The following is a 12,558-nucleotide window of genomic DNA, read 5'->3' on the forward strand; positions in this document are numbered from 1 at the left end:
CTATTTAGAAACCCCCTCTTCCTATACATGTTACAATTGCACCTCAGTTATATCCAAAACGTTCTGTTACTCCCCAATAACAGATTGCCAAAGATCCTGGCGGAGGAAATTATTATGAGAAACTGTTTTTGGCATAAAGACTTTAAAATAGAAATATGATTGGGAAGAGGAAAACAGTGATTACTTAATTAATGGAAATAAACAAGGTTTTGATGGTTTATTTGAAAATATTAAAACTAAATTTAGAAATGATTTAATTTAGAAGGGCCCAAAACTCTACTTATCACGCATTGTATAAAAAAACTAAATATTCACTTAGAGCAGAACAATTATTTTTCGGATAAATTTAAAATAAATTTTATTAAAGTTATTTTCAAATTAAGAGGTTGTTAAATCTGAATTTCAATGTTGCCAGAGATGAAACTGTACATTTGTGATCCATGAGTAACCAGTCTGTGATTGAAGATACCTTTCATAATGTAAGTGTCTGTCCTGTATTATCTGAATTCAGAGTAAGATGGTTAGGAAAGAAAGCGCTATCTGAATCAGAGTGTATAGAATATTTAAATGTTCGCGACTGGGATAAGCTATATAATTATCACATTAGAGCTTGGAAATACAGAAGTTTCCTCATACAGGAATATAACACTTAGTGTATATTAGAATGTAATGGAAATTATGTGATAAGTTCTGGCTGCTATTTTATATTCTAAATTTTTAAATAGAATTAGGACAAACAGACGGACGGAATGCTGTCCATGCTTTGTGTAAATATGTTTTGCTGTTTTTAAAATTATTTATATATTAATTAAAAATAAAACAATTATTATTATATTATTATTAATTACTGCTCAATAGTTTTATTCAAGAGTCTTGACCATTGTTATTGATATTACCTAAGGAAAAGCATAATTCTGTGGGTACACCAGCTACCCTTCTCCTATCTACAGTCTTAGTACAAAAAAGATTTTCTAAACTTAGAAGATCTGGACGATTCTTTCTGATCGAATGAGGTGGTGTTTATTGACAGGTAAAACAATGTAATCGAAACAAATGTCCCCACTTATAGTAAATACTAATCTTAATCTCCAACAAGTTCCAAAAGCGTGCTCAGATGAAAGATTTCAGTTATTTTAACTTAATAAGTAATATCGCAAAGTAATACCTTTTGCTTTGGACAGGCGCACCCAAAAAAGGTAGGAACTGATGTAATACGAAACGAATACATAAATTAAGCGTTTGTAATTATATATATATTGCAGTGAAAAAGTCTGCAAAGTAGTCTGGTCAGTTCTTTTATGTTGATGAAAAAAAAACACCTTAATGTCAAGTTTTTTGTGCCAATACTTGGTGCCAATATTACGAAGTTTATCGGTGCTTAGTTGAAATTTTCAATCAACCTGTACATCAAGTACTCATAACATATTTAGGTAGATATCTGTGAAGAAAATTATTTAGCTGATCAGTTCCAGCTTAGAAGACGGTTTTAGTCTAACACACGAACATATTAATTTTGTCTACATTTCGAGCCTACGGTCAAGGATATCTAGGTGCAAAGAGAAGAATATATTTCTATGAATTAGTAAACTCTTTTAAAACATATGGTTAAAGAAATTTACAAGGTCACCAATACATAGGTAATAGTGTCCCTGATTCTTGCCTGCATGTCAATAAAGGTTTGCATGTCTTTATATAGTTCTATTTTTATCACATTTTCCAAATATTCTATAGTATGTACTCTATACGGACATGTAAGCAGGATAGAAGAGGACCGGCTACCTTGGGAGGCGTTAGAGACTGGAATCTCCGGCAGGAGACCCAGGGGAAGAAGAAGGATCTGCTGGTTGGACAATGTTAAGAGAAGAATCAATGGTCTAGGATAAGGACGGGCAGAGTCGAAGAAGTTGCCAGTGGAAGGAGAATGATGGCGTGTTTTCTGTTAAACCTTTACATTGCAAGGTAGATGAGGTAGATACTATGTAAGTATACTACACATAGTACCTCGCTAGTATAATATATTTAGCTATATAGTGAATGCTAGAATAGTATTGTTTATTCTAGAGTACTGCATTTTCTACGGTCGCTTGTATTAACCAGTATTATAACAATAACCAGTATTATTCATGTCAGCATTGCATTGACATTGACTGAGGTCAGATAAGCATTGACTACTCAATCTAGTTTATTCCAGTTGTTTTATTTTCACTCATTATTAGCTTTTCTATTTCACTTTAACGTCAACTACGACGTTGTTTGGGGCGAAGGCAATACAATAATTTATTAAATTGTTTTTTCTAAAAATAAAAAGTTGCTACACCGGAACTCGAACTGAGGATCTCCCACTTACAAAGCCACCTTTACAACCACTAGATCAAAACCTGGAAAGTATGCAGATAATTCAGATGTTACAACTATAAATTCATTCGAAGAAATTGTCCTAAATTCCAGACGTTCTTTCTTCTGTCTACAATATACTCCAGCAGAGGAAGCAAATCATCCTTATCCACCCAAAGTAAACATCACGTAAATGAAACACATTCTTCTAAATAAAAGAAAGAATTCTACTTCAGGCTATTTTGGATTTCCTCTTCTCATGGACTTCGAAAATTTGATGATGCGCAGGTTGCTTGAGACAGGAGTTTTGAGAGAACACTGAGTGTCGGTGGGTCACAGAAGATTTTAATAAAAGAAGGCAAAAAAAGAGAGAAATTAATTCTTCAGAATTTTCTTCACTATCAAAACCATCACATTAAGGGAGTGTCAGCCCTAAACCAACTTGGAGCCATTGCCATTAAGTCATCAATCTTTCAACAGAAATATTCCCTCCTTCCCTGATAGGAGTCCTTCTCTTCATTAAGATTTTTGCAAGTAATGTATTCCGTATCATTCAATAAATAAATAGAGAGAAGGTTCTCCCTCAGCAATGGGCCCAGGGAGTCTTAGCAATGTTAAGAAAAACTTAAATTAACTTTGCTGTCAACAGGGAAAAAAATGATTTCGTTTTTCCATTTAGCATGAAAATCATTTATAACTCTAAATCTAGTTTTATTTAAAATTTGAAACACCTGCAAAGGCAAGCAACGTAGTTTAGATATAGCTGTATTTAAACCCAATTAAAAGTAAAATCTAAAATTTAGTAGTATCGCGTTGGGGAAAAAATGAATATGATATCGACAAATGAAAAGCTTTGTTTATTATATTTAAAAATATGATATACCAAATCCTGTTGTTCCCAAATATATAACAACGTAGAATTCTCAAAATGGTGTGATCATCTGTTAGTGAATCATTATTTAAAAAAAATTAATAAAATAAATATAAAGGCACAATTTAGTGAGTAATATGAGGGAAATCTATTCCTGCGTCTTGAAATAAATACAGAGTTTAAATTGCAATATACTAAACAAATGATAGGAATGTCCGGAGATGTGGGTAAAATTACTCAGGTAAATTATTACCGAGAATCAATCAGATCCCAAGAAAAGGTGAAAAAGAGGAAGTCTGAATTATCTAACTCAGCATTTTGGAATGTGAACAACATTAAGGGGAATTACGAAGATGATGCCGCTTTGGAGGTCATCGTCCTCAGAATCTTCCTAACATAACTATCTTTTTCACTTTTTATCTAAGTCCCAGATTTAAGGAAACTTTAGTAAGTGTTACTTTAGTAATAATAAAAAAAAATTCAAGTTAATGGTTCTTGATATCATAAAAAAAATTAATAACCTTATCAATAGAGAGCTGTTTGGGACAAGTTTTAAACAAAAGAGAAAGCAAATTCCGGGGAATAAATGTTGATGACTACAGACTTCATTAAACCTCTTCCGGGACAGTCAATTAGATATGAATTTGGAAAACAGACAGTACGGAGACTGTGGGCGACTAGATCTCAGATATTGTTGAAAGTATGTTAAAAGAATATAAAAAAGTTGGAATATGGAGCACATGGGACGAGTTTTTCAATTCTTAAACAGACAAGTCGTGGTTTAACAGTGACAACATCCGCTTTGGCGAACTATATGACCTAACTGTTTACTATTTCCTACTTTTGGAAAATTTTCAAAATAACAGTTCGACTATTAATTACAATTCTCCGGGGAAGGGATTAGGTCAGTGGTTAGCGTCTACTGGATACCTACGCGGAGATCCAGGGCTCGAAGCCATCTTCTGGCCCATAGATTTTTCCTTCCTAGGAGCTTCTTACATCTCACTGTCCGGTGATGGACAGTGTTGTCTGTAATAAGGGAACACTGTCCGGAGGTCGGCAGCGCGCTGAAAAAAGCTCCGGGCGCCAATCACCTCAGATGTTATCGCGCCTTAAAATAATAATAAAAAACACTTCCCATTCACTCACAGTGTAACATTGTGATAAAATGAAAAAAGTAATAAAATGTAGCAATAATCTAACGTCTAAAAATGCTCCGCGTTCAGTTTGCCATAGCATCGCTCCCACAGAGGGCAGATTTGCCACAAGCACGCACTTGAAAATTGAAGCCATTGATTAGATTAAAGTAGGATTTGGAAATAAATTCGGTACCTGGTCTGAAATGTTCCTCGAATTTACTTCTAGTAACACCCTCTTTTATGTACAGAGTGAAATTATTCATAAATATTCTAGCATCTTGTCTGTAATTAAGTATGTTCAGCGAAAAAAGGAACACCTAGTCAAGGCCTACAAAAAACAAACAAATAGGCTGAGACAAATTATTTCCCATACTCATACTGTTTTAGTTTCATTTATCAACTTGCACGTTCAGTTCTAATGGTTAAAACACAAATATTTGAAGTTATATGTACGCCCTAAACCAGTTCTAGGATTGTAAACGTATTTAAAGCTAATAGTGCTGGGCATGCTGTGCTGTAAAATTCAAACAAGTTAAGAAGTTTTACGACAATTTTATTGACTTCTTAGAAAACATACTTGGATCTGCTCAGAGAGGAAACAACTGGCACATTACACTGAATTCCTTTCTAGGAATTTCCGACATATCTTGTTCAAGTTCGTAGACCTATTCTAGAATAAAGCTGTTTACTTCACCATCGTGTTTTCGTGGTGGTAGGATGTTTATAACCACAACATGGAATCATATTCGATCTTTAGTCTACATATTTAATTTTTTTTTTTTTTTAGAAGATTGCCAGGGAGAGACTGCGGATAAGAAAGACACAAATAAGTAAATAAAAATATTACTCTTATTCTATACATATTTGTATCACTGAATACAATGATTGATTGCCATAAATTGAACAGGTGATTTTATTTATTTGTGACACGTTAAAAAAGGAAATCCTTCATGGAAAGTCAGCAGGTTAAAAAGAAGTGACACGAATTGAGATAACCGTTGACGTATGTCAGTACAACAATACTGGTATATAAAGTGTTGAACTATTTGTTACATTCACAACTTATTCTTTGCGAATAATCTTTAAACTGTATTATTGGATTGTTATTCAAGTTTGTGTTTTGACGTATATATTTATATTCCTTTTGGATCCTAAACTAGGCACTTTAGAAATGCTGGCCAGTTTAGCATAAGCTGTTCGGAAAAACCATTTTCTTCAAAAGAGACTTCTTCAGCTTGAAATCGACTATATTTTCTGGAAATGCAGTACACAGAGGCTAAGTGCTGGACAGATAATAAATTATGGAATGTTGCTTTCTGCAACCTTGTGCTTTCCTATTTATCGCGAGCTGAGAGATGATAAAGCAAGTTGCGTATCTAATTTTGGAACAAATCCCAAATTATGTACCTTGAAGCCCCATTTAAGAATGTTAGAGCTAATTTCCTTTCTTTTTTTCTGAAATTCAACATTAAATAATCGAATTTTGAAAACTAACGTTGGTCATTCATTCCTTTGTTAAATAAAGAATTTTGAACAAATTATTTAAGAAAGCAGCCAGGACACCTTCTGGCCTCAACTAACTGAAAATTTTCATGCACACTAGCGTTTGAAAAAGTTTTTTCAAACGCTTAAAATTTTTTCAAAGTTTTTTTTTTTGCAAATTTCCACACTCATTATTTTAAGAAAAATGAATTAAGAGTAGAAATTGCAGAGTATTCTCTTAGAGAGTTCTAGCTTATTATTTCTTTTCTCCAGAATATATGATTGCATAGTATTCTCTTAGAGAGTTCTAGCTTATTATTTCTTTTCTCCAGAATATATGATTTTAAAAATGTAAAAAAAAATCCTACATCAAGTGTGACTTAACCTAATACTTATAGAAAGGAAGTGACTTCAGGCTACTTCTCATAACTTCCATTTCAGGTGATGTATTGACATTAAATGAGGCCAAAGTTTTAAAGAATATTTTTAGTAACAACCATAATAAGAATAAATTAAGGTTTTATAGCAAAGATCTTCATCACAGACTGTTAATTGATAGATATTAAGCGTTCAAGCTTGAAGGAGACCAATGAATAACATTTGTTCTTAAAAGCGGACCATTCTAGGCTGAACATTGTTTTAAACACTCTAATACAGCATCACATGTCTCCCAAAAAAGAATTCAACTAATTACAGTTTACTATTTTACACATCCTCTTATATGATGGAAATGGACGAATTTATGGGCTTTACTAATTTTTGCCAGCTAACCTTGCTATGGTGTCAATTTTTTTTATTTTCTCAAGAAAGTAATTAAAATTTAATAGAATAACATTATTCCGAATTCTGTTAGTCCAAAATGAATTTACAACACCCTTAACTGCAATAAGTTCGGTAAATAGTTCCTCAAGTGTAATGATGGAGAAAAATAAGATGTTTAAAGTAATCTAATAAAAAAACTTCTAAATCTACACTAAGATACTTACGTGAAATCTTCCGTAGCAAAACAATTTCCAGCCAAAGAGCAACCCAATAAATTGCACGAGCTATTTCTGACAGGTGTATCACCTTCAAAATCTGGTACCATTTCATAAGTGATGTTGAATCCATAAACATCCAATAGATCATCCAAAACACGTACATGATTCCCTTCTAATCGATCCAGAGTGAATTCAATTACAAAATATTGATTTCTCGTATACACCCATTCAGTGGTAATGGCATTGTCTTCACTCACGGCGAATACTAGTTTCGGTTCTAATTGAAATGAAGAGTCCGGTTCGTAATAGGCGTACTCGGTGAACGTGAGACCTGATGTCACATACAGTTGTGTTAAATATACAACAATGGATACTGGTTGTTTTTGTTGTTCAATCAATGAATCAATTGTCCAACGACATTTCAATGGCACTTGAAACGGTCTAGGAAAGTTTGGTGTCTGTAGTAGACCTGCTCTGTCGGTCAGTAGGCCGCCGCATTCCTCTTCGGCTAGGGTCCATCGCGTGAAGTATGAGCACAGTGCCCACAGCAGCCACCACACCAGACCCATATCTTAACACGACCTTCGGTTTTCTATACCCATTCTTCTGCTCTCAAAATCTGCAACAGAAACAAGAAGAATTCTTCATAAAATATTAAAGATAACATATGGCAGTGAAATGGTTGTTTTAAGCAAATTGAATCCATCTAGGCAGATTACTTCCGGCAGAAATAATGGCATTATGAAGATTAGCCCATTAGAAATTTATTAAAAAGATATAATAAGCCTTCATAAATTATAAAAATCTTCCAGGTCATGCAAATACAATTTGGTTCAAGAAATTAACTATTAACTACATGGACTTAAGTGCGTTATCCACCTCACTTTTCTTGTTTAAAATCTAAGATTTAAGTAATTTAAGTTACTGCAGTTTATTTCTGTTCAACTACCTCCCAATGGTAATAACTTTACGATATGTTTGGGCATTAGAAAAGCCCTGAAATCATTCTTAAGTCTTGCAATTCATTTATTGCAATAGACCTAGTTCTAAACTTGTGTAGACCTTCATTATTTAGCAAGTGTACATATCCAGCAAAATAGAGCGTTTAGAAATGCTGCGAAAGAGCCTACTTTATCTTAAAGAAGAATTGTATTTTCTTTTAATTTAATACATTTCATTAATTTTTGCATTTTTTCTTACACAAGGACCCAATTTTATAACATCTAATGCTCTTTCTTACTGGATGGACAAAACCTATTCATTAAGATAGGTAATAACCTATTTTAATGAGGTTTTAAAATCCACTGATCCAATTCATTTCTTCAGCGACAACACTTTAAGGAGATCGGGTTGAGGGGACATGGTAACCAACGAAGCTCTCTCACGCGCTGCTTCATGAGCGTACTCGTTCCTTAGAACCCCGTAGAACTTTCCTAGAAATGGCTTTTTAAAGTGGAGCAGATAACTTCCTCTCCCAAAAAACTTCTTAAATCAATCTTCACGAAGGAAGTTTTAAGTTTTAATCAGAAGTGATGAGTTTTTTTTAATTAACTTATCCAGTACATTGTACCTCCAGAACTTGAAAATGTTCTAGTTTAAAAAGTTCGTGAAAAATTGGTAAAATCGTTTAGAAAATTTAAACTTTTGGCAGTCATTTTTTGTACAAACTCTGCATTATAGCAACTCATTTAGTTAATATTATGCAAGCGACAGATCCATAGATTAACCGAAAGTGACATTCTGGTGGAAGCCTAAGCACCTACTCAAGGCAAGCAAGTTTCTAATCAATTTTCTGGAATAATATTTAATTTACTTTTTCTTTTTCTTAAACTAAAAGGTGTAGAACCAGTTGTGAGACATTAGAGTACCAAGTCTATAGTCAACACTTTTTTTTTCTCAAAATTTTCAAGGAAAAACAACTTAGCGAATTTTTCTTTTTACAATTGGCGAAATATGCCAATTCCCTGAGGCTCGCTGACTAAATGTATGTAGTAGAATGTACACTAACTTAAAAGTAAATCGCTCGAGCCTTTTTGAAAAAACTGAAAAATGAAACTCCAGTACATCCAGTTTATAGATTTTGACCAATATGAAGATTGTGTCAAAGATTGTTAGACGCGTACATACTAATACCAAGTTGTCGTAATCCGATGGATTATTATTTTTATCCATTGAAGACTTCGTACGATTGCAATCCTTCTTAATACCAGCTGTAAGATAAAGTAAAAATATCTCAAATTCTCAGTAAGTGAAAGTAATGCTAAGTACTTTAAGTTTAAAAAACAGATTTACGAAAGTCGTTTGAAAAGTCCGTGCAAAAATAAAAACTACTTAATTTTTTTGGGTAAACCTTTTTTATTTTTCAACATAGTCTCCTTTTAGGCTTATACACTTCGTCCAACGCTGCTCTAGTTTGTTGATCCCTTCCGAATAATAGGATTTGTCCAAGTCTGAAAAATAGCCATTCGTTTCTGCAATCACCTCCTCGTTTGAATAAAATCTTTTTCCCGCCAGCCATTTCTTCATATTGGGGAACAAATAGTAGTCCGAGGGAGCCAAGTCTGGAGAATAGGGGGGATGTAAAACGAGTTGGAACCCTATTTCCATTAATTTTGCGACCACAACTGCTGAGGTGTGAGCTGGTGCGTTGTCGTGATGGAAAAAGACTTTTTTGTGGGCCAATCGTGGGCGTTTTTCTTGCAGCTCGGTTTTAAAACGGTCCAATAACGATGAATAATATGCACCTGTAATAGTTTTACCCTTTTCCAGATAGTCAATGAGGATTATTCCTTGCGAATCCCAAAAGACAGTCGCCATAATCTTTCCGGCCAAAGGAACGGTCTTCGCCTTTTTTGGCGCAGATTCCCCCTTGGTAACCCATTGTTTAGATTGTTCTTTGGTCTCAGGAGTGTAGTGATGTATCCATGTTTCATCCACAGTGACGAAACGACGCTTAAAGTCCTGCGGATTCTTCTGGAACAGCTTCAAACCGTCCTTGCAACACTTCACACGATTTCGTTTTTGGTCAAGCGTGAGCAATCGCGGCACCCATCTTGCGGATAGCTTTGTCATGTCCAAATGTTGATGCAAAATATTATGTACCCGTTCATTCGAGATGCCCACAGCACTAGCAATCTCACGCACCTTCACTCTTCTGTCATCCATCACCATATCAAGGATTTTATCAATGATTTCTGGAGTAGTAACCTCAACAGGGCGTCCAGAACGTTCAGCGTCACTTGTGCCCATATGGCCACTCCGAAAATTTTGAAACCACTTATAAACTGTTCTAATCGAAGGTGCAGAGTCACCATAATGTTTATCAAGCTTCTCTTTAGTCTCCTGAGGCGTTTTGCCTTTCATAAAGTAGTGTTTAATGAACACACGAAATTCTTTTTCGTCCATTTTTTGAAAATCACTCGACTTCTTTGATTCAAACGAATGCCAAACACAAAGAAATAGACCGATCTGGCTGAAACTTGGTGTGTGTTCTTCCAAGAGATGCTACTAACTAAACATAACCTCGATACGCGCCAGTGGTGCTATCTCTCTGACTTTGCACGGACTTTTCAAACGACCCTCGTATTTATTGTTATTAAGCCATAAAAATAGATCAATTTAATCTAACTTCGTAAATTTTTTAAAAGAAAATTTATTGTAAAAGTTTGTTGAGAGGTCTAGAACCCGACGCTCTTGCCAGCGGAACTTTAGTTCTTCTGATAGGAAAAAAAGTAACTATAAATATTGAATAAAACCAAACAGAGCATTTATGTACATACAAAGTTTCTATAAAGTTGTTTTTCAGAATTTATCACAGCTAAAACAGTTAAGAATAATTTAAAAATAATATGTTTTCGTTATTCTTCTGTATTTTTTGTATCTTCAGAATTACTCTAGAAAAGTTAACAGAGAAATATTTTAACTCTTAAAAGTACTGAAAACTCCATAAATTACAATTTAAATCTGCTGTACTTTTGTTTTCGTACACTTTCAGCCTCGTTCCATTAGATTTTTTATGTTTTTGTTTTGTTTTTTCTTTTCCTAGCATAAATTTTAATGTCTTAAATGTTGCTAGCCCAAATGGTAACGCACCCGCGCTATCCATCTGACATACGAGAATTCAATTACGAACTTATGACAACTAAAAGAAGAACGCTTTGAAGAATACACTTCATTTCTATCGACTGAAGACAAGTCTTTGCGGGAAGATACAAAAAAAGTATCCTTTCATACAAGTCAGTAGCATCTCCACTTCGTCGTGATGACGGCTCCTCCGACGAAGAGATAAACTCCCTAAAAAACCTCAATTTACAAAGCCATTCTCCGCACCACCTACTTTCCATTACTTTTTGAAATTTTCTGTAATACTTCCGATCTCTAAGCCAAATAAAACTCAACGACTCCCGACGTCACACCGTCCCATATAGCTTACTGTCCAGGGTTGGGAAAGGTTTCTTGTAAGACTCCTGCTTAGACATTGTCTTCCAAGCGTATGCTCCCGGTCCAACGATTTGGATTCAGGTGACATCACTCCACCATAAAGCAGTGCCATCGAGTTGCTGATGGTCTCACCTCCAGTTATCACTTTTAGACGTCTTAAGAGACAATGACATCGCAATCTGAAGACGAGAGTGAAATGTATTGTAGTTAGTGTTATTACCACTTCTCCACTATGCGTTAGTTGATATTTTATATAATTATTCTTGTTGACTATAACGCAATAAATGCGTTTATTGTTTAACGCAAAAAAAAGTCGCTAGCATCAGATTTATTATCGTTAGCATCGTGTTTGCTGGACACAGATAAGTGAGATAAAATGTGATTAATAAGTTAATAATCTATCCTATTATATATATTTCAACAAATATGGAAAGACCCAGCTAATATTATATTCTTTTTACTTCCACAAACTTACTTTTATACGCGGAGAAGTACGATTTTTACCAGTCATGCCAGGTGTTCCGCCAAACAACCTCAAACTTTCCTACCAAGTTGGGTTCAATGTGCAGTGAGTGCGATAATCTTGTCCCCCTTTTAAGAACGCTGTATGCCTTTTAAGTAGGCAAAGTTTTTAAGTTTTGTGTAGGTGTGGAATAAGTTTTCTTGACGGTACGAAGATGATCTGGCAATTCACTTAACTTATTTGAACTTTTTTTTTTTCGATAACAACTGGAACTAAGCCCTTACTGGAATTTAATAAATATGTTTACAGGCTTGGTACCTTCCTTCGCGCAATAACTAATGACTATTCTGCTACATGAAAAAATCATCATGGAAGAGGCTGACCATTGGAAGCTAGTACGGCCTCAAATGAAGCTTAAAAAAGTCTTACAGATAGACGCATTGAGATCTATTTACTGGCAGTAACTCTTAAAGAACGAAAATGATCTTCCTCAGCAGCGTTCACCTGGTCGCTGAATTCAACAAAACCTTTTTTAATTTTTTAAGAAATAACCATCGTTCACTCGGAATAGTTGCAAGTAAGAGAAAATCATGAGAAAATGAAGTATAATAATAATAATAACAATAATAATAAGGGTAGGAATTAGCTATGCGGTTAGCGTACTGGACTCCCACGCGGAGGTCCCGGGTACGAATCCAGCTGCTTACCCTTAGATTTTCTCTTCCTAGGAGCTTCTTACAGCTCACTGTGATGGATCGTGTCCGGTGATGGATAGTGTTGTCTGTAATGAGAGAACACTGTCCGGAGGCCGGCAGTGCGCTGAAAAAAGCTCCGGGCGCCAATAACCTT

At 34.8% G+C, this 12,558-nt stretch overlaps 1 protein-coding gene across 8 annotated transcripts in view; it reads right to left on the reverse strand.

Moving 5' to 3' along the window:
* Window positions 1–12,558, reverse strand: part of LOC141453690 (uncharacterized) — a 493,018-nt gene that overhangs the window by 196,908 nt on the left and 283,552 nt on the right. For all 8 annotated transcript variants that reach the window (XM_074127187.1, XM_074127182.1, XM_074127180.1 and 5 more), the window contains one exon: window positions 6,813–7,425. In XM_074127187.1, coding sequence (XP_073983288.1) covers window positions 6,813–7,375 — 563 coding nt within the window. In that variant the 5' untranslated portion in view covers window positions 7,376–7,425. The remainder of the gene's footprint in view (window positions 1–6,812; window positions 7,426–12,558) is intronic.

The sequence above is a fragment of the Rhodnius prolixus genome, unplaced genomic scaffold (assembly GCF_049639745.1).
Source record: "Rhodnius prolixus isolate KJV_2025 unplaced genomic scaffold, Rpr scaffold_3, whole genome shotgun sequence".
NCBI classification, from domain to species: Eukaryota; Metazoa; Arthropoda; class Insecta; order Hemiptera; family Reduviidae; genus Rhodnius; species Rhodnius prolixus.